At 34.1% G+C, this 21,850-nt stretch overlaps 2 protein-coding genes across 8 annotated transcripts; one reads left to right on the top strand and one right to left on the bottom strand.

Moving 5' to 3' along the window:
- The first annotated feature begins 1,661 nt into the window (after positions 1-1,661).
- SLG1 (Tetratricopeptide repeat (TPR)-like superfamily protein) lies at positions 1,662-4,810 on the top strand. The gene has a single exon (XM_068627852.2). The coding sequence runs from the start codon at positions 2,008-2,010 to the stop codon at positions 4,633-4,635; it is 2,628 nt and encodes an 875-aa protein (XP_068483953.1). The 5' UTR covers positions 1,662-2,007; the 3' UTR covers positions 4,636-4,810.
- Positions 4,811-13,184: 8,374 nt separating this feature from the next.
- LOC137820517 (protein SUPPRESSOR OF GENE SILENCING 3) lies at positions 13,185-20,950 on the bottom strand. Of its 7 annotated transcripts, none has more exons than XM_068624645.1 (7): positions 20,722-20,900; positions 18,934-19,075; positions 15,740-16,773; positions 15,299-15,593; positions 14,915-15,159; positions 13,808-13,968; positions 13,185-13,630 (listed from the first exon to the last, which is right to left on the bottom strand). In XM_068624645.1, the coding sequence occupies exons 3-7, from the start codon at positions 16,760-16,762 to the stop codon at positions 13,432-13,434; spliced, it is 1,923 nt and encodes a 640-aa protein (XP_068480746.1). In that variant the 5' UTR covers positions 16,763-16,773; positions 18,934-19,075; positions 20,722-20,900; the 3' UTR covers positions 13,185-13,431. The 7 variants fall into 7 exon arrangements, with proteins under 7 accessions (XP_068480746.1, XP_068480747.1, XP_068480743.1 ...); XM_068624646.1 differs by having other exon boundaries at positions 18,934-19,153; positions 20,722-20,860; XM_068624642.1 differs by having other exon boundaries at positions 15,740-16,778; positions 20,722-20,860.
- Positions 20,951-21,850: the final 900 nt, after the last annotated feature.

Genomic DNA, 21,850 nt, shown 5'->3' with positions numbered 1-21,850 from the left:
TGAAGGCATCATGTTTATCAAAGTGGAGCCTAAAGAGAAAAAGAAAGGTTGTTAAAGATGAAGATGAACTTAGCACAAGTTCAACAAATGATGTCTGTTTGAGAGAGGGCTTCCAAGAAGAGAAGAAAAAGTTCACAAGCTTAGAGGGAGCTTTCAACAAAGAAGAAGAATCTTAAGCTTAAAAGGAGCATAATAACCTTCTACAACTTATGAGTTATAGATATTTGTCAAAATCTACAACTCAAAAGGAGCATCTACCACTAATGAGTTACGAATTTTGAAAAATCCTACAACCTAAGGTTGATGTCAAAGAAGATGCCGCACAACATTCATCTCTATTGTTCAGAGTACTTTTTTTTATCTATCAATCTTATATGTTTTGAACAATATAAATGTTGATTGAAAATATTTTGTGTAAATTAGTTGAGAAAACTTGATTTTTTATTGTGTTTTTAAAAAATCTCATGTTAAAACTTTATTGTTTTAAGAACTATCAAGATAGGGAGGTTTTAAAGTGCATTTGCAACAATATTATAATTTTGACTAAGTGCTCAAATTAACAAAACATTAATCATGATGTAGCTGCATTTGATAGACATTGAAAGAAAATAGTAGATAGTGCAAGTGCAAGTGCTTCGTCTGATAAACGATAATAGCACCATGCAAACTTTCCATTCATTTTGATAGATGTTGAGGATGATTAGACAAAAAGAGCGAATATATTCTAAGATAATGTAACTATAAAGAATATTCCCATGGCTTATGTTTGTATTGCAGGGAATGTATTCACCATTTGTCACCAAAAGGAATGATGCTCGAGACAATTCAAAATTAAGATCTCTTGTAGTCTTAGCTAAAGTTGCATTGCTCACCAACAATCCTAACATAAGCAATATTCAATTCTAGCTTAGATATGTGTCCTATATGTTATGCACTTTTATCATTGTTTGGCGTAAAGGGTGTTTTGCTACTAAGAAATATAAGTACTACCAACGATCATAAAGGTTACATGAAGAAGAGAAGACCAATTGATGTTGCATAAAATGCACTTAATGCTTCTCAATGTTCAAATCAATAGACGATAGAGAAGAAAAAACAGATATTCAAATAAGTTCAAAGCAACTTAGTAGCCAAATAAAGAAATGCAACAACTACTTTCTTCAAGACTATATAAAGACATGTTTCGAAGAGAAGAACAAGAACAAGAACCCATTTAAAAGTGTTGAAACTCGATCAAAATTTCTTTGTTCCGTTAAAGCTTTATAAGAATATAGTTTCTGCATGAAGAACCTACATTCTTCCAAACATATCCTCCATGGTTTGACCATCCATTATGGTGAGAGACTTGTATTGGCTTGTGATGGTTATAATTTTCTCAATTGAATATCTTCAATCCCCTCAACTATTGATCTTTAAGTAGTTTTATATCTACAATTTTTTAGATTTAAAATATGCTACATTAATTATTATCTCAAACTCTATATTTAATAGATTGATAAGAAAATAAGAAAACTGAAAATGTAAATCGATAAATGCAGTAAAATAAAAAATTTAAGTGATAAAAATATATATAGAAAATAATGATAATTGAGTTATAAAAGGTCCAAAATTGTGTATTTATGATTTTAGAAAAATTAATAATAAAAGATGACATTGAGCGCACTAGTCGGATAGAGTGAGACTGTTCTTCGCTTCTCACTTCTTATTTAAGTAAAGAAAATTCAGTCCATTCCGGTGGTACCGCCGGCGATCACTTTCCCGGCGAAGTAGCCGTCATAAACGGCGGCGATTAATGAGTTAGGCGTACGCAGAAATTCGGCCAGAATCTTCCTTGAATTCATCACTGCCACCTTTCACATTGCACGTCCCCTGTTTGTGAAAATGTCAGCAAACACTATTTCCCTTCTGTTTTTGTACAAGAAGGAAGAACTAGAAAGCTCAGATGTTGAGCTTTTCGTAGCTTGGACCACATCATTTAATTTTCACACGGTAGTCTAACAATAAACTATGCTTGGACGGGATTTCAGGACATGGGGTTCCATCGTTCGGAGCTTGTGTTTAGATGCAAAACACAGCGAAGCCTTGTCTCTTTTCCACCTCTGCTTAAAGGGTTATGAAGCTTTCAAACCTGATCACACTGTCATCGCTGCCATTCTCAAGTCTTGTTCTGCCCTTTTGGCTCCCAAATTGGGTAGAGCTCTGCATAGTTATGTTGTTAAACAAGGTCATGTTTTTTGTCAGGTTACCAATAAAGGGTTGCTCAACATGTATGCCAAATGCGGCATGCTTGATGATTGCCTCAAGCTGTTTTCTCAGCTCAATCACCGTGACTCTGTTTCTTGGAATATTGTCTTGTCTGGCTTTTCTGGGTCCAACAAATGTGATTCTGATGTGATGAGGGTGTTTAAGATGATGCTTTCCAGTGGGGATGCAATACCAAATTCTATTTCTGTTGCTACTGTCCTTCCTGCTTTTGCTCGTTTGGGGGACCTCGATGCTGGACTGTGTGTGCATGCTTATGTTATCAAGTCTGGTTTCGAACAAGACACCCTCGGTGGAAATGCTCTTGTGTCAATGTATGCAAAGTGTGGGCTGGTGTCTCCTGATGCACATGCTGTCTTTGATGATATTGTTCACAAAGATGTTGTTTCGTGGAATGCAATGATTGCGGGCTTGGCTGAGAATGGGTTAGTGGAGGATGCATTTTTGTTGTTCAGTTCAATGTTGAAAGGACCTATGCAGCCGAATGATGCGACTGTTGCAAATATTCTGCCTGTTTGTGCTTCATTTGATAAGAGTGTTGCATACCGTTGTGGAAGGCAGATCCACTCTTATGTGCAGCAGTGGCCTGAATTATCAGCTGATATTTCTGTCTGTAATGCTTTGATTAGCTTCTACTTAAAAGTTGGGCAAATGAGGGAAGCAGAAGCTTTGTTTTGGACAATGGATTCAAGGGACTTGGTCACGTGGAATGCTCTTGTTGCAGGGTATACATCAAATGGTGAATGGTTAAAAGCACTGCATCTGTTTGGTAATTTAGTATCTCTAGAGACGTTATTGCCAGATTCTGTGACCATGGTCAGCATACTTCCAGTTTGTGCACAGTTGAAAAATTTGCAGTTGGGGAAAGAAATCCACGCGTATATTTTTAGACATCCTTTTCTTTTTTATGATACTGCTGTTGGAAATGCTTTAGTTAGTTTCTATGGAAAATGCGGCTATTCAGAAGAAGCATATCATACTTTTTCCATGATCCCCAGGAAAGATTTGATTTCGTGGAATTCTATTTTTGATGCCTTTGGAGAGAAGAGGCATCATTCAAAATTTATCAACTTGTTACATTGGATGTTTAAACTCGGAATTAGACCTGATTCAGTTACAATGCTGACCATAATCCGATTTTGTGCCTCTCTTTTGAGAGTAAAAAAGGTTAAAGAAATACATAACTATTCAATTAGAACTGGGTCTTTATTAAGTGATACTACACTAACAGTTGAGAATGCAATACTTGATGCATATTCCAAATGTGGAAACATGGAGTATGCTAACAAAATGTTTCAGAATCTATCAGAAAAAAGGAATCTGGTCACATGCAATTCACTAATATCTGGTTATGTGGATTTAGGATCACATAGTGATGCAAACATGATATTTAGTGGGATGACAGAAACTGACCTTACCACATGGAATCTTATGATTCGGGTATATGCAGAAAATGATTGTCCTGAACAAGCCCTTAGATTTTTTTATGCATTACAAGCTCGAGGGATGAAGCCTGATACGGCGACTATCATGAGCCTCCTTCCAGTCTGCACACAAATGGCATCAGTACCCTTGCTGAGCCAGTGCCATGGATATATTATTCGGTCATTTTTAAAGGATCTCCACCTCGAAGTTGCCCTCTTAGATGCATATGCCAAATGTGGCCTCATAGGTCATGCATATAAGATATTTCAATTGAGTGCTGATAAGGATCTGGTTATGTTTACTGCTATGATTGGTGGGTATGCTATGCATGGCATGAGTGAAGAAGCACTTTGGATATTTTCTCATATGCTGAAGTTGGGAATCCAGCCAGATCATATTATATTTACTTCCATATTATCTGCTTGCAGTCATGCTGGCCGAGTAGATGACGGATTGAACATATTTTATTCAATAGAGAAACTTCATGGTATGAAACCAACTTTGGTACAGTATGCTTGTGTGGTGGATCTCCTAGCTCGAGGTGGCCGCATTAGTGAAGCATACTCTCTTGTGACCAGTTTGCCAATTGAAGCTAATGCTAATCTTTGGGGGACATTGCTTGGTGCCTGTAAAACCCACCATGAGGTAGAGTTGGGCCGTATTGTAGCAAACCAACTCTTCAAAATTGAAGCTAACAATATAGGAAACTACATTGTACTATCCAATTTGTTCGCAGCGGATGGTAGATGGGATGGGGTGATGGAAGTGAGAAAAATGATGAGGAACAAAGATTTGAAAAAGCCAGCTGGATGCAGCTGGATCGAAGTAGAGAGATCAAATAACATTTTTGTGGCTGGAGACTGTTCCCACCCCCAAAGAAGCATTATTTACAGTACCCTACACACATTGGATCAACAAGTTAAAGAACCCGTGGAGTTTTTAGCTTAAAAATACTCCTTTATTAACTGAGTAGAGTAAACTAATTAGTAACAGATAAATTATTTCATTGAACAAATATTTATGATTACTGAATATGAAGTGATAACGTGTTCACTGTTAATTACTTAATTAGTATGTATACTCAGATTATCACACGGCTTATATTTGCAGTTCAAAACACTTCATGCCTAATTGCCAATAACCTGGTTAAGAGGGAAAGATATATCTATGTGTTTGGATCCAGTTTGTCTCGGTGAGAAACATGGTTTCAGTTGGTCCACATTTGATGAACAACAAATACGTATGAGTGAAATTTCTCAGGTGATTTGGGCAGGAAAAATCAATTCATTGGTGAAGGAACTTGAAGACGCTTCTGTGTTGCTCTTGAAGCAATTTAAGCTATGTTGGATGAATTCTTATCACATTTGTATCATATTTGCCTTTCCCTCTTCAGCAAGCTTTCCCATAAAATGGCAGGATCTTCAGTAAAAATCAGGTAAATTGCTCCGACTTGAGTTTTTTTGCTTTTGTTTTCCAAATTTTCCTTGTTATTTTCGTCCAAGCTTATTTTCTTCATTGAAGAAAGAAAGAAATTTTCTGGAGTTTGGTGGGAATTGACAACAAGTCAGGTAAATATCTCTCTCCTTTCTTTCCCACTCTCTTCTCTAGATATCTCCTTTCCTCTTTCTTTTCTCTTGGTTTCTTCATTCTCATTCTTTTCTCCTCTCCCCTTGTCTCTTGACTCTTTGTCCCTCTCTCTCTCTCATCTTTTTTTTTTCTTCTTTTCTGTTTCATGTCTTCCATGCTTTCTTCCTCTCTCCCATATCTCCTCGCCTCTTGATGTTCAATGTTCTTCTTAAAATAAGAAATACTAAGTTTTATCTAAAATTTGTAATATAGAACACAATATAAGGCGATTGTAATACATCCATATTCTATTCAATCTTTAAAATATTTTTCCCATATAATTAAAATTAGGGATTTAGAGATTTAGAAATATAGAATTTTTTTGAAAAACACAATAGAATTAAAAATGAAGATGTTAAGAGAAGATGAAAAGTCAAATTAAAGATTCAATAACCAAACAATTCATCCTATCACAATTGTGTACAAATTTATATTCAAGTTTGAATAATTAACTGATCCAATTTATCAAATACGCCACACAAATCAAATCAAAATATCATTCAATCTAATCTTTATTTAATTATCAAATCAACATTCAATCGGTTTCTAATTAGATCCCTAAAATCAGAAATGAAAATTGTAAGAAGTGCAAAAATTGAAATTAGAGAAGAGAAATGCAAATTCAGAGCTTTAAATGATTGACACAAAACCCTATTCGACTTGTTTGATCTTGATTCCGTGAATTCATTATCAAGAATTAGATCTGAAGAACACCAAACAAAATTCAGAAAAGTTGAGAGAAGAGAGTAATTGAGATGAAGTGACAGTTCCTAAAATTAAAGGAATGATATTTTTTTTTATCTTTTAGAGTACAATGAGTCTAAATGTGAAATTTGATTAGGTACATAAGCATAATTACATAAAATGTAAACTAAAACAAAGAAAATTGAATTCGCCTTATAAAAATCATATAAATTAATAGAGAACTTTAAATTCAACAAACAATATGTTCATTTTGAAACCCTAGAAATGTATCCAATGCAACTACAATCAACCAAAAATAATAACTAAAGAAAAAAAGTTATGGTTGAAATAGTGAGCAAAAGTCAGATAAGCTAAAAATACAAAATTAAAGTAAATATGTATATTGAACCAAATTTATTACTTTTAAAAGGAAATGATTTAAAAATTGAAAATAAAGTATATTGCAAGTGTTTTCAACTTATAATAAAATTGTAAATGTGTAAATAAAACATATTTATCACCTCTCACTACCTACCCTACTTCTTTCATACCTCTTCTAATATCGAAATAAAAAAAAAATCAATGTTTGTATTTTTAAATTATTTAATATAAAAATTTAAATTATCAAATGATGGTCTTTTCCTTCTAGCTTTGTGTAGTTTCCTGATTTTGAACGGATTGGACTAGAGGAATTGATGCAAAAGCTTGGAGGAAGTGAAGATATAGGCCGAGAGCTTGAACTGGAGAGTGGAAACCCCTAGTGAAAGGTTGAGCCCATTCACTAGGAAAGAGTCTAGGAAAGACTATTTAGGAGACTATCCTAGAGAAAGAGAGCTTACACAAGTGTTTGGGCTGAAAATTGGTAGCATAACACTATCAATGATAAGTTGAATTTTACATGAGGCTAACACACTTATTTATAGTGGTAGGGTCAGCCCAAAAGAGAGTCAAAATTCAAAACTTCAAATTCAAACTAAAACCCTTGATCTATAAGAGTCAATGAGAGTGTGTCATGTGTCTAGTCACACCCTCATGCCTTCTTCCATGTGAAACACATGGTAATTCAGTGCTCCTTGTGTGTGCAACCCCCTTGGGATGTTTATGATTTACATTGGGCTTAAGGAAGCCCAAATGTAACCCTAGATGACTCATGCTACCTTACTATAATACTATTCTACTCTTGTACAAGGTCCAAAACCTACACTATTTAGCCCAAATACATGACTCAATTATTCTATGCCACTAGGCTCAATACATGGCCTATGAAAATCCTAAACTACTTTATACAATTATTTAAACTAAAACTAAAGCTTGAATCAAAATGATGTTGACTTATCTCCTCTGAAGTTGGCTGAAACTCAGTCTTCTTGTGTTTTTTTAACCAAGGCTCTAGTTGATGTTTTGATGACTTGGAGGTCTTCTTGGATATGTTTTGTACATTGATTCATCCTAAAGTTGTCCTCTTGATTGGGCCTACAAAGATAAATAAAAGCCCAATTAGACTCATATTTGCAAGTAAGTTCATAAACACACTTTAGGTTTTCAACCTCCTTATTCTATGGATGTTTGTGGTTGGACGGTTTTCATCATCCTCTCCCTCTTGAGAAGGACCTATGCTCAAATCTACATTGTTGTTTCAGGATAAAACCTTATTATTTCCTAAAATTTATGGTTTTCGTGTTGGATCAAACACCTATCTAAAATAAATATCAAACAAATCAAATGGCACATATATATAAAAGTCAAGAAGAACAAGGTTCTTCAAGACATAATTAAGAAACAAATTTGTTCTAAAATTTATGTGCTTCTTATGAAATAAATGATAGAAGTTAACTCTAGAATCAATTTTGTTTTTATTTATTTGTTTTTTTGTCCTATGTGGTTGCCATATTTCTAGAAATTTCTCAATTTCTGTTTGCAACTCAACACATGTCTTAAATTTCTTGTGAGTAAAAGTTATTTTATTAGTACGACCTTCATGAATGGTTTCACGATCAAATTGTCAATGTCATTCTAACAAAATATCACAAGATTCCATTGACATTATATCATATAAAACCTTTTCCTCATAGTATCCTATGGAATGCTTTACTTTCACTTGTTGCTTAACTACCATATTCTCATCTTTAAGAATCCAAGGAAGTTTATAAAGTTTAGAATGAGAATTGGTAGTTAAGTTTAACATTTGATCTAACTTGTACCACAAAGATTATAACATGATTTACTATCCACAATAAGAGAACAAGTTAGGTAATAATTTTGAAAAAGATTCTCTCGATGGGATGTACTAGGTTGATCAAGAAGAGAACAAAGATAGACAATCTTAACATGGAAACACTGGACTAGGCTTTTCTTCTTTTTTATGCGTTATAAGGGAAGGTTGATACTGTTCATTCAAACTAAGACTACCATTTTTTTGCCTCTATATCCCCCAATGTAATGTACGGAGTGGAATTTCTTCTACTCTTTTGTGAATGTTTTCTATCTTTTATTTTTGTGTGTGTCTAGTTTCTCCTCTTCTTGCCTTATGATTCTAAGTTTCTCTTCAAGATTGGCAAGTTTGACATCTCTTATTTTTAAAATTTCTTCTTTTCTTTTACTTAGTTTAGCATCTAAAAGTTTGCAACATTTCTATAAATAACCTAAGTTACTTACTCTATCGTTAGAAGTATACCTGAACATCTTAAGTTTGTATTATAAGATTTTTCAAAGAAGGTAAATAAGCTTAACTCATAAGGTAAGTTCCAAGGAAAGCGAGATGCATCAGTGTGGATCACTTAAGTACCAAGTCTTTCCTAGCCAGATCTTATCCAAATGCACTTCAAAGTTCCTTTAATTGAAAATACTTAAAACACAAGAAAATGAATTAAATAAAAATTTAACAAACCACTAGAATTGAAATGCACAAAATTAAACCAGGCGAATCCTAAAGTGAGACTTGTTGGCACTTGTGAACCTTCAAGACACATTCAAGTTATAAACATTCTAGCTAACAAGTAATTAAAGAAAACCCTTTAGGGGATGGAAGAACAATAAATTATCTTCCAAGACACCCAAATTTTGAAAATGGTCGTTTACAAAACAAATGAAAAGAACAACAAAATGATGAAACTCTTCAAGCTCTTATCTCTTTAGTGTTTCCCTCTTTTGTTTCCCTTGCACTTGTTGCCTCTCCTTAGGGTGTTCTTCCTTATAATTGCACCGCCTTCTCTTAGGATGCTACCTAGTCAATAAGCTTCACAACCCACAAGCAATTCCACCAAGAAATTTGAATCCACTTCAAAAAAAGTTAAGAAGTATCAAAGCAAGAAAAACTAATTTGAAAGGAGAACTCAAAGAAGTAGAGAGGAGACAAACACAAAAAGTATCAGGAATTAAGAAAATAATGAAATTAAAGCAAGCGAAGAAAGTAGGCACACCAAAAAGATTTAGCTAAGACAGACACTAGAATAGAATACAAAACAAAAAGTAACAAACAAATTCTAGAGTATTTTTGGTAGCAGTACTTCTCAATTTATTAAAAGAAATTCTACAATGAATTCAACCTTGATTTTTTTTCTTAGCTTGTTAACTTAAAATATGAATTGGATGTAACAAAATTTGGACAAAATCACCACTGGAAAACTCAAAATAATTTCCAGACCGAGAGCAAACACAAAATTTTCAAGTTTCATTTTCAATGTCATGGTTCTTTTGATTTATCATTTCTTTCAACTTTGAATTAGGATGTGCCTTTTTAACAAAACATCAATAACATATTGAAGTATTCAATTCCAAACCTGCACTTGAAAATATGACGTATTTTTTTTTAACAAAATTTACAATCTAGTGCTAAAGTACTCAGTTTTTCAGCAAATAAAAATCTAAACAATACAACAAGACACCATGGAAACCTAACTCTAAATATGATCACTAATGATCTACTAAAAATAATTGAACTCAAAATTGAAAAGGAAAATCACTCAAACAACACATATGACACAATATATTCATTGCAATACTCTAAACAACAAATCAATTAGTTAAACTAGAAATTTGTGACATATAAATGACTAACATAACTTAAGACGACATGGAATGGATCTTAAAATTAAAATAAAACAATTAGATGATGAATCAATGAAAAAAAAGTGAATTAAAACTCAAGAAAAGTAAAAGAACACACAATTAAACTCAATAGAAATCATAGAAGCTCATACATGAAGGTTCATGTAAGAGCAATAAGTTTAAACCGAATGTAAAAGACAATGCATCAATATAATTAGTGGAAAGAACTCAAAACAATTTCAAGACATGTAAAAAATTATAGAAACAACACGGAAAAAAGAAGAACAAAATTTAAGATAAAGAAGAATACTTATCTCATAACCAAGGCTCTCAATACCGAATGATGGCCTTCTTTTTCTAACTTTGTGTAGTTTCTTGATTTTGAACGGATTGAAATGGAGGAATTGATGTGAAAGCTTGGAGGAAGTGAAGATATCTATTGAGAGGTTAAAGTGGAGAGTGGAAATGGCTAGTGAAAAGGTTGGGTCAATTTACTAGGAAAGAGTCTAGGGGATGTTATTTAGGAGACTACCCTAAAGAGAGAGCTTAGTCAAGTGTTTGGGCTGAAAACACCATAACACTATCACTAATAAGTTGAATTTTACATTAGGCTAACACACTTATTTATAGTGCTAGAGTCAGTCCTAAAAAAGAGTCAAAATAAAAAAAAATTCATACTCAAACTAAAACACTAGATATATAGAAGAGCCAGCGAGAGTGTGTCATGTGGCTAGTCACACACTCCATGCCTTCTCCCATGTGATGTAATTTCATCCTCCTTATGTGTGCATCCTCTTTGGCACGCCTAAGGTTCACATTGGGCTTAAAGAAGTCCAAATGTAACTTTAGATGGTTCATGCTACCTTATTCTAAGGCAGTTTCTTCCTGCACCCCTACATTTTTCTTCCCGCACCCCTACAATGTTATGCAAAGACTAAAATGTCCTTATTATTTTTTAAAAACCCTAAAATGCCCCTAATTCCTAAAAACCCTAAAACTCTCACTTTCATTTTCTTCCTCCCAGCGCAGCCGCAACTCCCAATCCAGATCTTCATTCCGTGCGACGCCATTCCAGAACTCCACATCTCTTTATGCTTTAGGGTGATATTGTCAACTTGAAGGTAAGTAAAATTTATGGTTTTTGGATCTCTACTTCTATCTTTTTTTTGGATTTTCGTTTCTACACTTCATCTATAATATTTCAGATAATGCACTCCGGTAGTTTTACGGAATAAAGAATCTGTATATGTTTTTTCACATTCCGAATTCTGGAATCCGTAGAAATTTTGGATTGATATTTCTGGTAAAATTTCGGATTTCTATTTCTAATAATATTCCGGATTGATGAATTCGTAGCACATTATTCAATTCTGGATTGATAAATCAACAACACATTACTCAATTTCGGATTCATCAATCCGTAGCACATTACTCAATCACGATCCTACTTCTCTACCTTGCTCCGCACAACTACAAAGACCCTGCATGCACCAGCACCTAAGATGAATGAAGAAGATGAACAGTAGCAACGAAAATCCAGGACCCCTTTTCAAATAATAGATCAAGGTCAGTTTGGAATTTTAAAAATTGTGGGGTGCAGGAAGTAAAACGTAGGGGTGAAGGAAGAAGAAGCCTTATTCTAATCCTATTCCACTATTGGTCGAAATACAAGGCCCAAAACCTGGTCCAAATACATTACTCAATTATGGCAAATTCTTCCTACACCAAATCTCTTTGAACCTGCACCCTACATAGTTTTAAATTTCTAAAAATGTCCTTCATTTCAAAAATAAAAATCCAGAATAAACACAATACATTCCAGAAAAGTAGATCCGAAAGAGATTATCGTGTTCTGGAAATAAAAATTCAGAATAGAATTCAAAAATCAAAATCTCATTTCCAAAAAAAATCCCCAATACAAAAATTTTGTTTTGGAAAAAAAAATCTGGAAACATATTCCAAAAAAGGGGGTGTAAAATGTATTTTTATATGTACTCCCATTTGTTTAAGGGCATTTTCGTCTTTTCATACTGAAATTGGGTCCAACAATATTCTTCCGGAAGTAATTGTCCTCAATTATTCTATGCTACTAAGTCCAATACATGAGTGATGAAATTCTATACTACTTTATACAATTATTTAAACTAAAGTTTGACCCCAAAATGATATTGACTTGTCTCCTCTGAAGTCAACTAAAATTCAATATTCTTGTATTTTTCTAATAAGGCTCTAATTGATGTTTTGATGATTTGGATGTCTTCTTAGATATGTTATGTACATTATTTCATTATGGAATTGTCCTCGTGATACAAAGAACATTTTAATTTTTAATTATATTATTAAAAAATAAATTTTGCATATTGTGAGAATAAAATTGTTCAATCCAAAACCAAATGAAACATTCAAGAGCGAACTAAATTATATTAAATTTAAGTTAATTTCAATTTCATTTTTTTAAAATTCTCTGAAAACTTGAAATTCTTCATTATATCACACAAGTTAATAGAATCGTAATTAAATAAGACTTCAACTAAAATAGGAAAAAGTTTGTGCCCAATGTATGTGATTTAAATGTTGTAAATACTTCTTTAAATTAACGTTATTTGACTTTCATTTACAACAATTTAATTTACTAAATTGTATTTTTATTTAAATAAAACATTTTAATTATTACCAAATACAAAAACTATCACTAAATAACTAGTCTAATGTCAATAGAAGAACAATTTCTATAGTCATTAAAAAATCATTACAAATTTCAATTGAACAAATTTGGTTAACATCACAATAAAGTTTTTAATTAGGAAAATTTTGACAAATGTCAATTGAGACTTACATCAATATCAATATAAAACTAACTACAACGATGTGAACCATAAAATAACTATAATCAACGCAGATTAAAAAATTTATACTTGCTATTTTAGAAAAAACTTTAAATAGCATCAGTTGTGGTCAATAAAAAGCTTTGATTTATGTCTTAACGGACATTATAAAAAAAATCCCAACTTGCATCAGTTAAAAACAATTTTAATTGACATCAACATATTAATAATTATCAATGAGAACTAAAAGATAACAATCATCGACTCTAACCTGAAAAAAACATAAAACTCTCCACATCTTAATGAAAAGACTCATGCAAGAAAGTAACTGAAATGCATAAAATGTAAGTAGCAGATGCAAAATAGCAGATGCACCAGCAATTTAAAATTTGAATATGGGTTGTGTCTCCAAGTATGAACCTAAATGTGAAGAAGTAGCAAAGAAAATAAAATGACATAGTGAATAGCAGGTCTGGGCACTATTTATTTTGTCTACTGATTAGGCTGTGTTTATATGTTTGTATGAGTCACCCCAACATTAGATACCATTTGAGGAGTTAGTTTAGGAAGGGGAGTACTTTTCCATGAGCTTGGCAAGTTCCTCATCAAACTTCTGCTCATGCTGCACCTCTTCCTCCCAATGCCTCCTCTTCATAGCAGCATAACCCACTTCATGAGCATACAACAGTTTCTCCTTTTCAGCAACAAAATTCTCCATTTCTTTATCTTGAACCTCAACAAATTTTAGATATTCATCCACCCTACATCATTCACCAAAATTCATTGTAAAATATCATGCCATGCCACTGTCCAAATCATTTTTATGTCAAATTAGTTTTTCTACAAAGACAATGCTGTTTAACGATTCAATTTTAAATTGCCTACATAATACTTTCACAATTTATCAGGACAATATGGAAGGAATAAAAATTACATACTTGAGTCTATATTCCTCAGCGTTTACATGAGCAGTAGTACTTGACTGCATCACCTTCTCACGTTCCTCCTGTTGCATCCTCTCAAAATCTTCTTCCTTTGCATCCCTTGAATCATGAATGACCTTGATCTGGTCCTTGAAGAATTGTTCTTGCATATACATCTTTCATGATTGACAGAATACATTAGTGAGAAACGTAACCATAAAACCAAAAATATGATCACCTAGAGATCATTCATGATAAGAGCTAACCAGAAGGGAAAATTAACAAAATAGCATTTTTGTTTCTTGAAGAAAAAACAAGTTATGCCCCAGGGTTAGTAAAAAAGATAAACCAAGAAGACAAGAACATGGTTCGAATCATTCAATAAATTTTTTTCAGGAAATCTGGGTTAACGGTGTGCACCAGACATCCTCAACAAGATAAAAATAATAAACCTAGATCCAAATCTCTACAAGATTGTGTTTTTCTTTCAAGGCATCATTATAAAAAAATCAATTTGATAGATAACATAATGCAAATCTAGGCCAGTGCAACCATATCATTGCTCATTCATTTTTTTACTTTTAATGAAAGGAAGACAAGACAATATAGTAGCAACAACGTGACGTGACATTTTAGGTCGGGCATTAAATGCAGCTATGAAACTGTATCTCTTATTCAGTGATGCTCTGATTTGACACATCCAACAGAAGTTCAATGGTTACATGAAACACACATTTTCATATGCAAAACTTCTCACAAGGGAAGATACAAAATATGACAGTAACTTTAGCTTTTCCACGTTTGTACTAAGACATAAATTACAGCTCAAACTTTTCAACAAAACATTTGACACATCAAACAGAAGTTCAATGGGTACATGAAACACATTTTCATATGCAAAACTTCTCATAAGGGAAGATACAAAATATGACAGTAACTTTAGCTTTTCCACGTTTGTACTAACACATAAATTACAGCTCAAACTTTTCAACAAAACACTCAAGCGAAAGCACATCTTAACCACAGCTCGGTGGCAGCAGAAATAATATGTGGTTGTGATTCAACGAGCAAATTTTTTCAATAAAATTAATAACCATAAAGTCTATCTGATGTTAGTATTACCTCTTCTTTGGTTTCTTCATGTTGCATTTTAGTTCTCCTCCTCACAATGCGGTTTTCCTCCATTGTCTTGCGCAGCTTCTCAGACATTTTACCAATGGATTCTTCAAGAGCTATCGTGTGTCTAGTTTTTCTCTCAACCTTGTTCTTTAAATATATAAGTTGTTGGTTGTCTTCATTCATCTGGCGAATTTGGTGTACAACCATCTCCTGGTATGATCTCATGTCAAATTTGAGTCTAGATTTACCTACATAATTTCAGATGAGAAGAGACAACAAAAGTCAGCTTATACTTTGTTAACATAAATTAACCGGCATCTAGTACACATCAAACAATCTGCAATGTACAAATAAGAAGAAAGGTAACAAGGAAAGAGGAAATGAAACCTTGGCTATGCCTATTGAAAAAGTCAAGATCTTCTTTTGTAGCCATGTAACCATAGAGCTGGCGATTCCCCCCAGGGAGATATAAAATAGGGCGATTGAACCAAGAATCTTTATCAGTTCCTTGCTCTGCAAAATGCTTGTCAAGACGCTCTGCCTCTAGATAGCCACTGGCTGAGGCTTCAAATATCAAAACACTCATCCCACGATGACCTTGTGGGCCATAAGAATGGCGTGCTTTAACAGCAGCATATGTGCTAAAATAATCAAGAAGTTCTTGGTTACCCATACCTATCCACTGAATACAAAGAACAAATCCAAAGTTAAGAAAAAACCAGTAATGTGTGAAATTTGTGCATGTTATGCTCCATAAATACAAGCCACCGAAATATTAAACATGACACTAGTAGTTATTCATCATTTGATACCAATAAAAATACACACCTTATCATTTTCGTCCAGTTCAAGCTTCGTATTCTGAATGATAACCATTGGAGGCCAAACTATTTCGTGATCTTTTTCTTCTTCTTTCAAACCTTTCCATTTTCCAAATGACTCCCCAGCTGGAATTACTGAAGTACCCCTCCTGCGTAATTCCTCATCCAAAAGTGTAGCAAGTTCTCTGTGAATCTTCACCCTTTTTGATCCCTTTGTTTTAGCATGTGTCACCAAGGGCTGCAGTCCTCTGTACCAATCAATAGCTCCAGGACCACCTTGACAAGCTGGACAATGCCACTGTCTTTCCGGTTCATTTAACTCTTCAACAGTCAAGCTATCCAAATTCTCAAAGAACTTCCTATACCATTTGTTCTTCTTACGTGTCTCATGGCTCTTTTGACTAACATCAGAATCATAGTCATCACTCATTAGATCATCATCAGTATCTTCCAAAGCATCTGAGTCATCCTCTCCATCATCATCATCATCAACATCATTATTCTGTTCAAGGTCTTCAGGTGCAATTTCATCCCTTACATTGGCCGGTATTGCACCACGTCTAGATTGCCAGTTCCAGCCATGCTCAAGTGGAGGCCGGATTAAGGGATTTGGAGGCACATAGTTGCCTTCATATCCACTTGTTGCAGACTGAGGCCTTCCATTTCCTCTGCCAGCTGGTCTCCTAAAGTTAGCATTTTGTGTCTGCATTGAATTTCCAGAAGATCTTCCAACTCCACCATGATTCCAGATGCCTGGCTTTTGAGCCATATCTGCATTCACCCAGGCCCTAGGATTAGAATTATGGGCTGGTCCTCCCCATGGTTTTGCAGCACTGCTTCCAGCTCTGTTCTTGGATTTCTTTCCATATACCTCCCATTCACCATCATCTTGTCCTGGGTTTAGCTTGGTGTCAGCAACACCCTGAGTCAACTGATCAATATTTGGATGAGATTCGGATACGCTTTTCCCTTTGGACATATCATTATTAACCATGGTTTTAGGTCTCCCACTCCCTCTTTTCGAACTCATTTGTATATGCTCTGTTCTGGATCAATATTTTTGTGTTCAGTATAACAGACGGAAAAGATAAAGTGTATAGAGAATCATAAAACTGAAGGAGCTTGAAAAGATAAAATATCAGATAATCCATCAACTACAATAAAAAAGGAAAAGCCTACTTTTATTTTACTTAGCAAAGAGATGTCTTAATCTACCAACCAACAGCTGTTGTTGACACAAGTAAATCAAAATACTGTAGAAATTCATTTACCAAATATTACATTCTCAAACAAGGAACATAATCAACACCTCATATTATGAACTTAAAACATTGAAAGAAGGAGACACAATAAATAGGACATAACTGAAGGGGGAATCTCAATGTAATACTGCAGAAAGACCAAGTCAATGATGTGTGTGAAAAGGATAATGTTGTACATGGATCAAATGCAGGGGCAATGCACATGGAATGAGGAATCCCCAGAGTAAAACTAAAAAAATACCAACATTATGCACATGACAGGAGACCAATGCAAAACGTGAAAGGCTAATGCTTTTACATGAATCAAGCAATCCTCTATAGTGGCACATAGGGCCAACACCAAAACTGTTATAAAAGAATGACACATAGTAAGATTGACACTACTGAGGATTTATACTGCATTTAAACATACACATATGTAGTATCAGGACACAAATTCATAATTAATAATTAAAAGCATGGTAGTAGAATCAGGAAAATTGAGAATCAAAAGGCTTGTTTTATGCAGACGGTGAATCAAATTGTTTTGTGAATAGTAAGATTCATGATCAATAATAATACATAACATACATGAAAGAGAGACATAAAAGCCCAAATTCACAACCAATAACTAAAAAACATAAAAATAAATAATACATGTATAACTAGTTATATTATAAAGATAAATAGATAACATAGTGACATAGAATTCAAAATAATTTTCTATTTTAGTTTCCAAAATATCTTGATTAAAAACATATTTATTTTAAATTGATTAGGAAATAAAACTTTATTATAATGAATCTAGACTGACCTTTATTTCCATATTTTGATTGAAAGAGATTAGTTTGCATGTGAAAAAGAGGGTCTAGTAGATACATAAAACTGACAGTGCAAAATCAAAACACAATATTTGTCTTAGAACTAAAATATAAAACCTCCTAAAGCAAGAAAAAAGTACAGTGCGCCTGTTGTTTGTGGTTAGGGTAGTGAATCAGATCATCTCTCTTCTCTAACCCACTTAGCAAGCGCAACAGAATTTGGTCACCATTTTGCATGGTTTTGACTGGAAAAAGCATTACTCCAGCCACAACAACAAAGTGCAGCACAATGGACCTTTGATGACAAGGTGCTGCAGCAGAGGAATCACACAATTCATGTGTGAGATGCAATTCACACAATTAATGTGCAGGATGTGAATCACATGATTAACGTGTGGGATGTGATTCACACAAATTTATTTGTGGTTCCCATGATTCATGTTTGATTCAGGCACATAATCAGTTCAGCCCACAAACTCATATCACCAAGCTGAAGAATTGTATCGTACCACACAAAGTGTAGTAAATTGTACAAAAGTCATAAGTTTAAGCCAAATAGTGAATTTAATAACAAGAGTCATGCAATATAAAAGACAAGAAGAATACAACAAGAAAGGGCATCATAAGGTCAACTATCTGAACTCAGTGAGCATAACACAATTTACCCACTTTGGCCACCATTTTCCATGATTTTGACAGGAAAAGGCATCACTCCAACAAACAACAGCCAGGTGCAACACGATGGACCTTGGATGGTAAGGTGCTGCAACCTGCTGCGGTAGAATCACACTATTCATGTGATACAAGTTGCTATTCACACATTTCATTTGTGATTCACATGATTCATGTTCTATCCAGCCACATAATCAATTCCGCTGACAAATTCACCATCACCAAGCTGAAGAGTTGTATCATGAATAGTACAATACTAACAACCACAATTAAAATTCATAATTTTAAGCCAAATAGTGAATTTAATAACAAGTTGGGAAATATAAAAGACGAGAAAAAATACAGCAAGAAAGGGCACAATAAGGGTAGCTAAACACAGAGGTGAAAGAAAATGAAAACAAAACATAGACACACACAAATACACGCATATAGAATAGAACATAGAACCTCTTGGATGAAGTACTGACCACAAAGGATGTGAACAGTGTAGAGAACACAGAACAGTATGCCTAAGTTCCACAGATTTTGATTGGCTGGAAACTCAACTGGGGAGGAGTGCAGCAGGTGGGCCAGAAATGATGATTAGAGCTCTAAGTCAGACGGTTTGCACTGAAGACAAAAGACACCGAAGAGAGAGGTGTATTGTTTAGCCTTTCAAAGAACCAATTGGGGAAATAGGTTTGCATTCTGATGAAACAATCAGAGGGCAAAATCTCAATATTAACATCTTAAATGGCAACAAACAACATCGTTATAGAATCTAAAGAGAATAGAAAATTTAGCCTGTGAAAGGACTGGGAGGAGAAATAGAGTTAGTATTCTGATGAAATAAAAGGGTACAAATCCCAATATTCAGCACCGAACCAGATCGTTAGAGGAAGCAGCCACAAACAATTCAAGCCATGACACTGGTCTGCTCCACTCCATGGCACACACAGAAACAGCACCAAATGAAATTGTTTGAGGAGCTGGAGTTTTGTACATAGAAAGAAGAATGACAGCTAGGATAGCCACAATTCTATATCAAAGTGATCACAATTTGCACTGCATTAACAGTGGCACAAAACTGAACTGCTATACAAAAGCAGCACCAGACAGACACGTCATTTGAGGCCAAATAATCAAGGTTTTGCAAATGGAAAAGAGTAGCAACTAGGACGATCACAATTCTACATAAAAGCAGTCACAATTTGCCCTGCAACCAATACACTGCACTGCTCCATAACAACCCACACACAGAACTGGCATGGGGCTGTGCTGAAGTATCACCTCCCCACTATAGCGTTGCAATGGTGCTGTATTGACCTCTATGAATTAAATGCAGGGATAATGCATGTAAAGGGAGGAATTTCATTGTATTACTACAAAAAGAGGAATTGCAATGTAATATTACAAAATGACCACCACCACAATGGGCTTAAAGGGATAATGCTTTTACAATCAAATGTAAGGGGGACGCATATGAAGGGGGCTCTCAAAGACACCATATGCAACATATGTATGAAAGGATAATGCCTTTACATGAAAACAAATCAATGCAAGGAAATATTTGCACAAAGCAACAGCCAAAGCTCCAGACAAATGCAGCTTGGCATCATGTAAACATTCCCATCATAACAAAAAAGGGAGGGCAAAGGCGATTTCACAGAATCATAACAGGTATTACAAATAAAGATAAACAATAACAACATAATCCATCCTTAAAAATCCATTCATTCAAATTTGTTTAGTTCGGTTCTCACCATGAAGAAAATAGGGTAAAAAAACATAAATTCATCCTTAAAAAAAAAAAGCCCAAAATGTATTATGAAAATTCACCATAAAACATTCAGGCTGTTTGAAACCCCCCCCCCCCAAGAATCTAAAACTCGGAATAGCCGAATCCTTTGGGAAAAAGACCCAGCTATTGCTATAACTCTCGTTTTCCTTTTACTCTACATCCCATTCAACCATAAGTAGAAATGCGGTTAAACGTGAAAACAATCAGAAACAAAACCAAAGAGTACTGTTTTTAAAAAACTAACACAGCGGCAAGTGAGACGAACCCATCTCATTCTGTCTTTCTTCCTTCTTTTAGTTTTAACAGATTCATCATCTTTAAAAGGAAGAGACGCGTGCAACCAAGCTTTCCCAACAGAATAACCCAAGAAGCAAAAACCAATGCAGGTAGCACCGTATTCACACAACGAGTACGTCCAAAATGACAAGAAAGTAAGAAAAGTGAAAATCAACTAGAAGGAGATAAAAAAAATCACCAGTGATCGTGCGAAGAAGGGCAGAAGAAAATGCGGCGGTTGAGACGCACGCGGCACCAGGGTGGTGGAGAGCGAGTGGCGAGTGGCGAGTGAGTAAGTGAGAGTAAAGCGTCAAATGCAATGCGAACAAAGGAACGTTAGAGGAAGAGACCAAGGTCTGGTCATAAAATATTGTGCAGGTTCTGTGAGTGGACTTCAAAATTTAATTTAATGTGATTTATTTGGGTACAACCAAATAAAATAAATAAATAAACTCATAAACTTGGACACTAAGGACATGTCCCACCAAGGAAACAACCAAAGTTTTTGCTTTCACTTTCACAATTATATTTTAGGCAAAACTTTAACCATATTTATTATTTTATCTTTAGTTTTTAAAATATTTTTAAATGATTTACAGATGTATTTATTAAATTATATGATAAAAAATACACTAAATATAAAATTATATGATAAAAAATACACTAAATATAAAATTATATGACTATTTTATTGTAATTACAAATTATTATATTTATTGGTTTCTAAAAAATCTTAAAGAATATATAAAAGATAATAAAGTGAGGGATATAATGGTTATAATACAATCCATTTTATTTATTTATTTATTTTAATCTACCAAATAATTAATCATCCAATCCTTTTTTTCCTTATTTATTTTCATTTTTTCCCTTTTTCCATATTTTTTTTCTTCTTTTCTTTACCAAACATATCTTAATGTATTGAACTCAACTTTAAATTTTAATTTGAAAGTTTGCAAAACTATTACTGAAAACTGTAATTTCTTGATCACATTGGTTTGAAATTTAATAAAGTGTTTGACTGAGCTAAGGTGGAATGTGAAATAAATTTTTTTTTGACATTTCAAGATTGATTTTTTTTTTAAAGTATCTCTGAATTCGATCATTTTCTTTACTTATAATCCTTGTTAATACCATTTGCATCATGACACACATTTGTCGTTGTCAATGTGGTAAAAAATAATATGTGACGGTGACAATTTTGTAACAATAATGTTTTCAAAAGCACGTCAGAGACCGAGACGCTTTTGCCCATATCCTGTCTTTGCCACCTCCTCCACAAGTTCCTCTGGTGCGAGGCTAAGTTGAAAGTTGTCGTTCTCATGGGC

This window comes from Phaseolus vulgaris, chromosome 9, assembly GCF_051622355.1.
Source record: "Phaseolus vulgaris cultivar YP4 chromosome 9, ASM5162235v1, whole genome shotgun sequence".
Taxonomy (NCBI): domain Eukaryota; kingdom Viridiplantae; phylum Streptophyta; class Magnoliopsida; order Fabales; family Fabaceae; genus Phaseolus; species Phaseolus vulgaris.
Note: the sequence above shows the minus strand (reverse complement) of the source record. Positions and strands in the feature narration are given on the sequence as shown.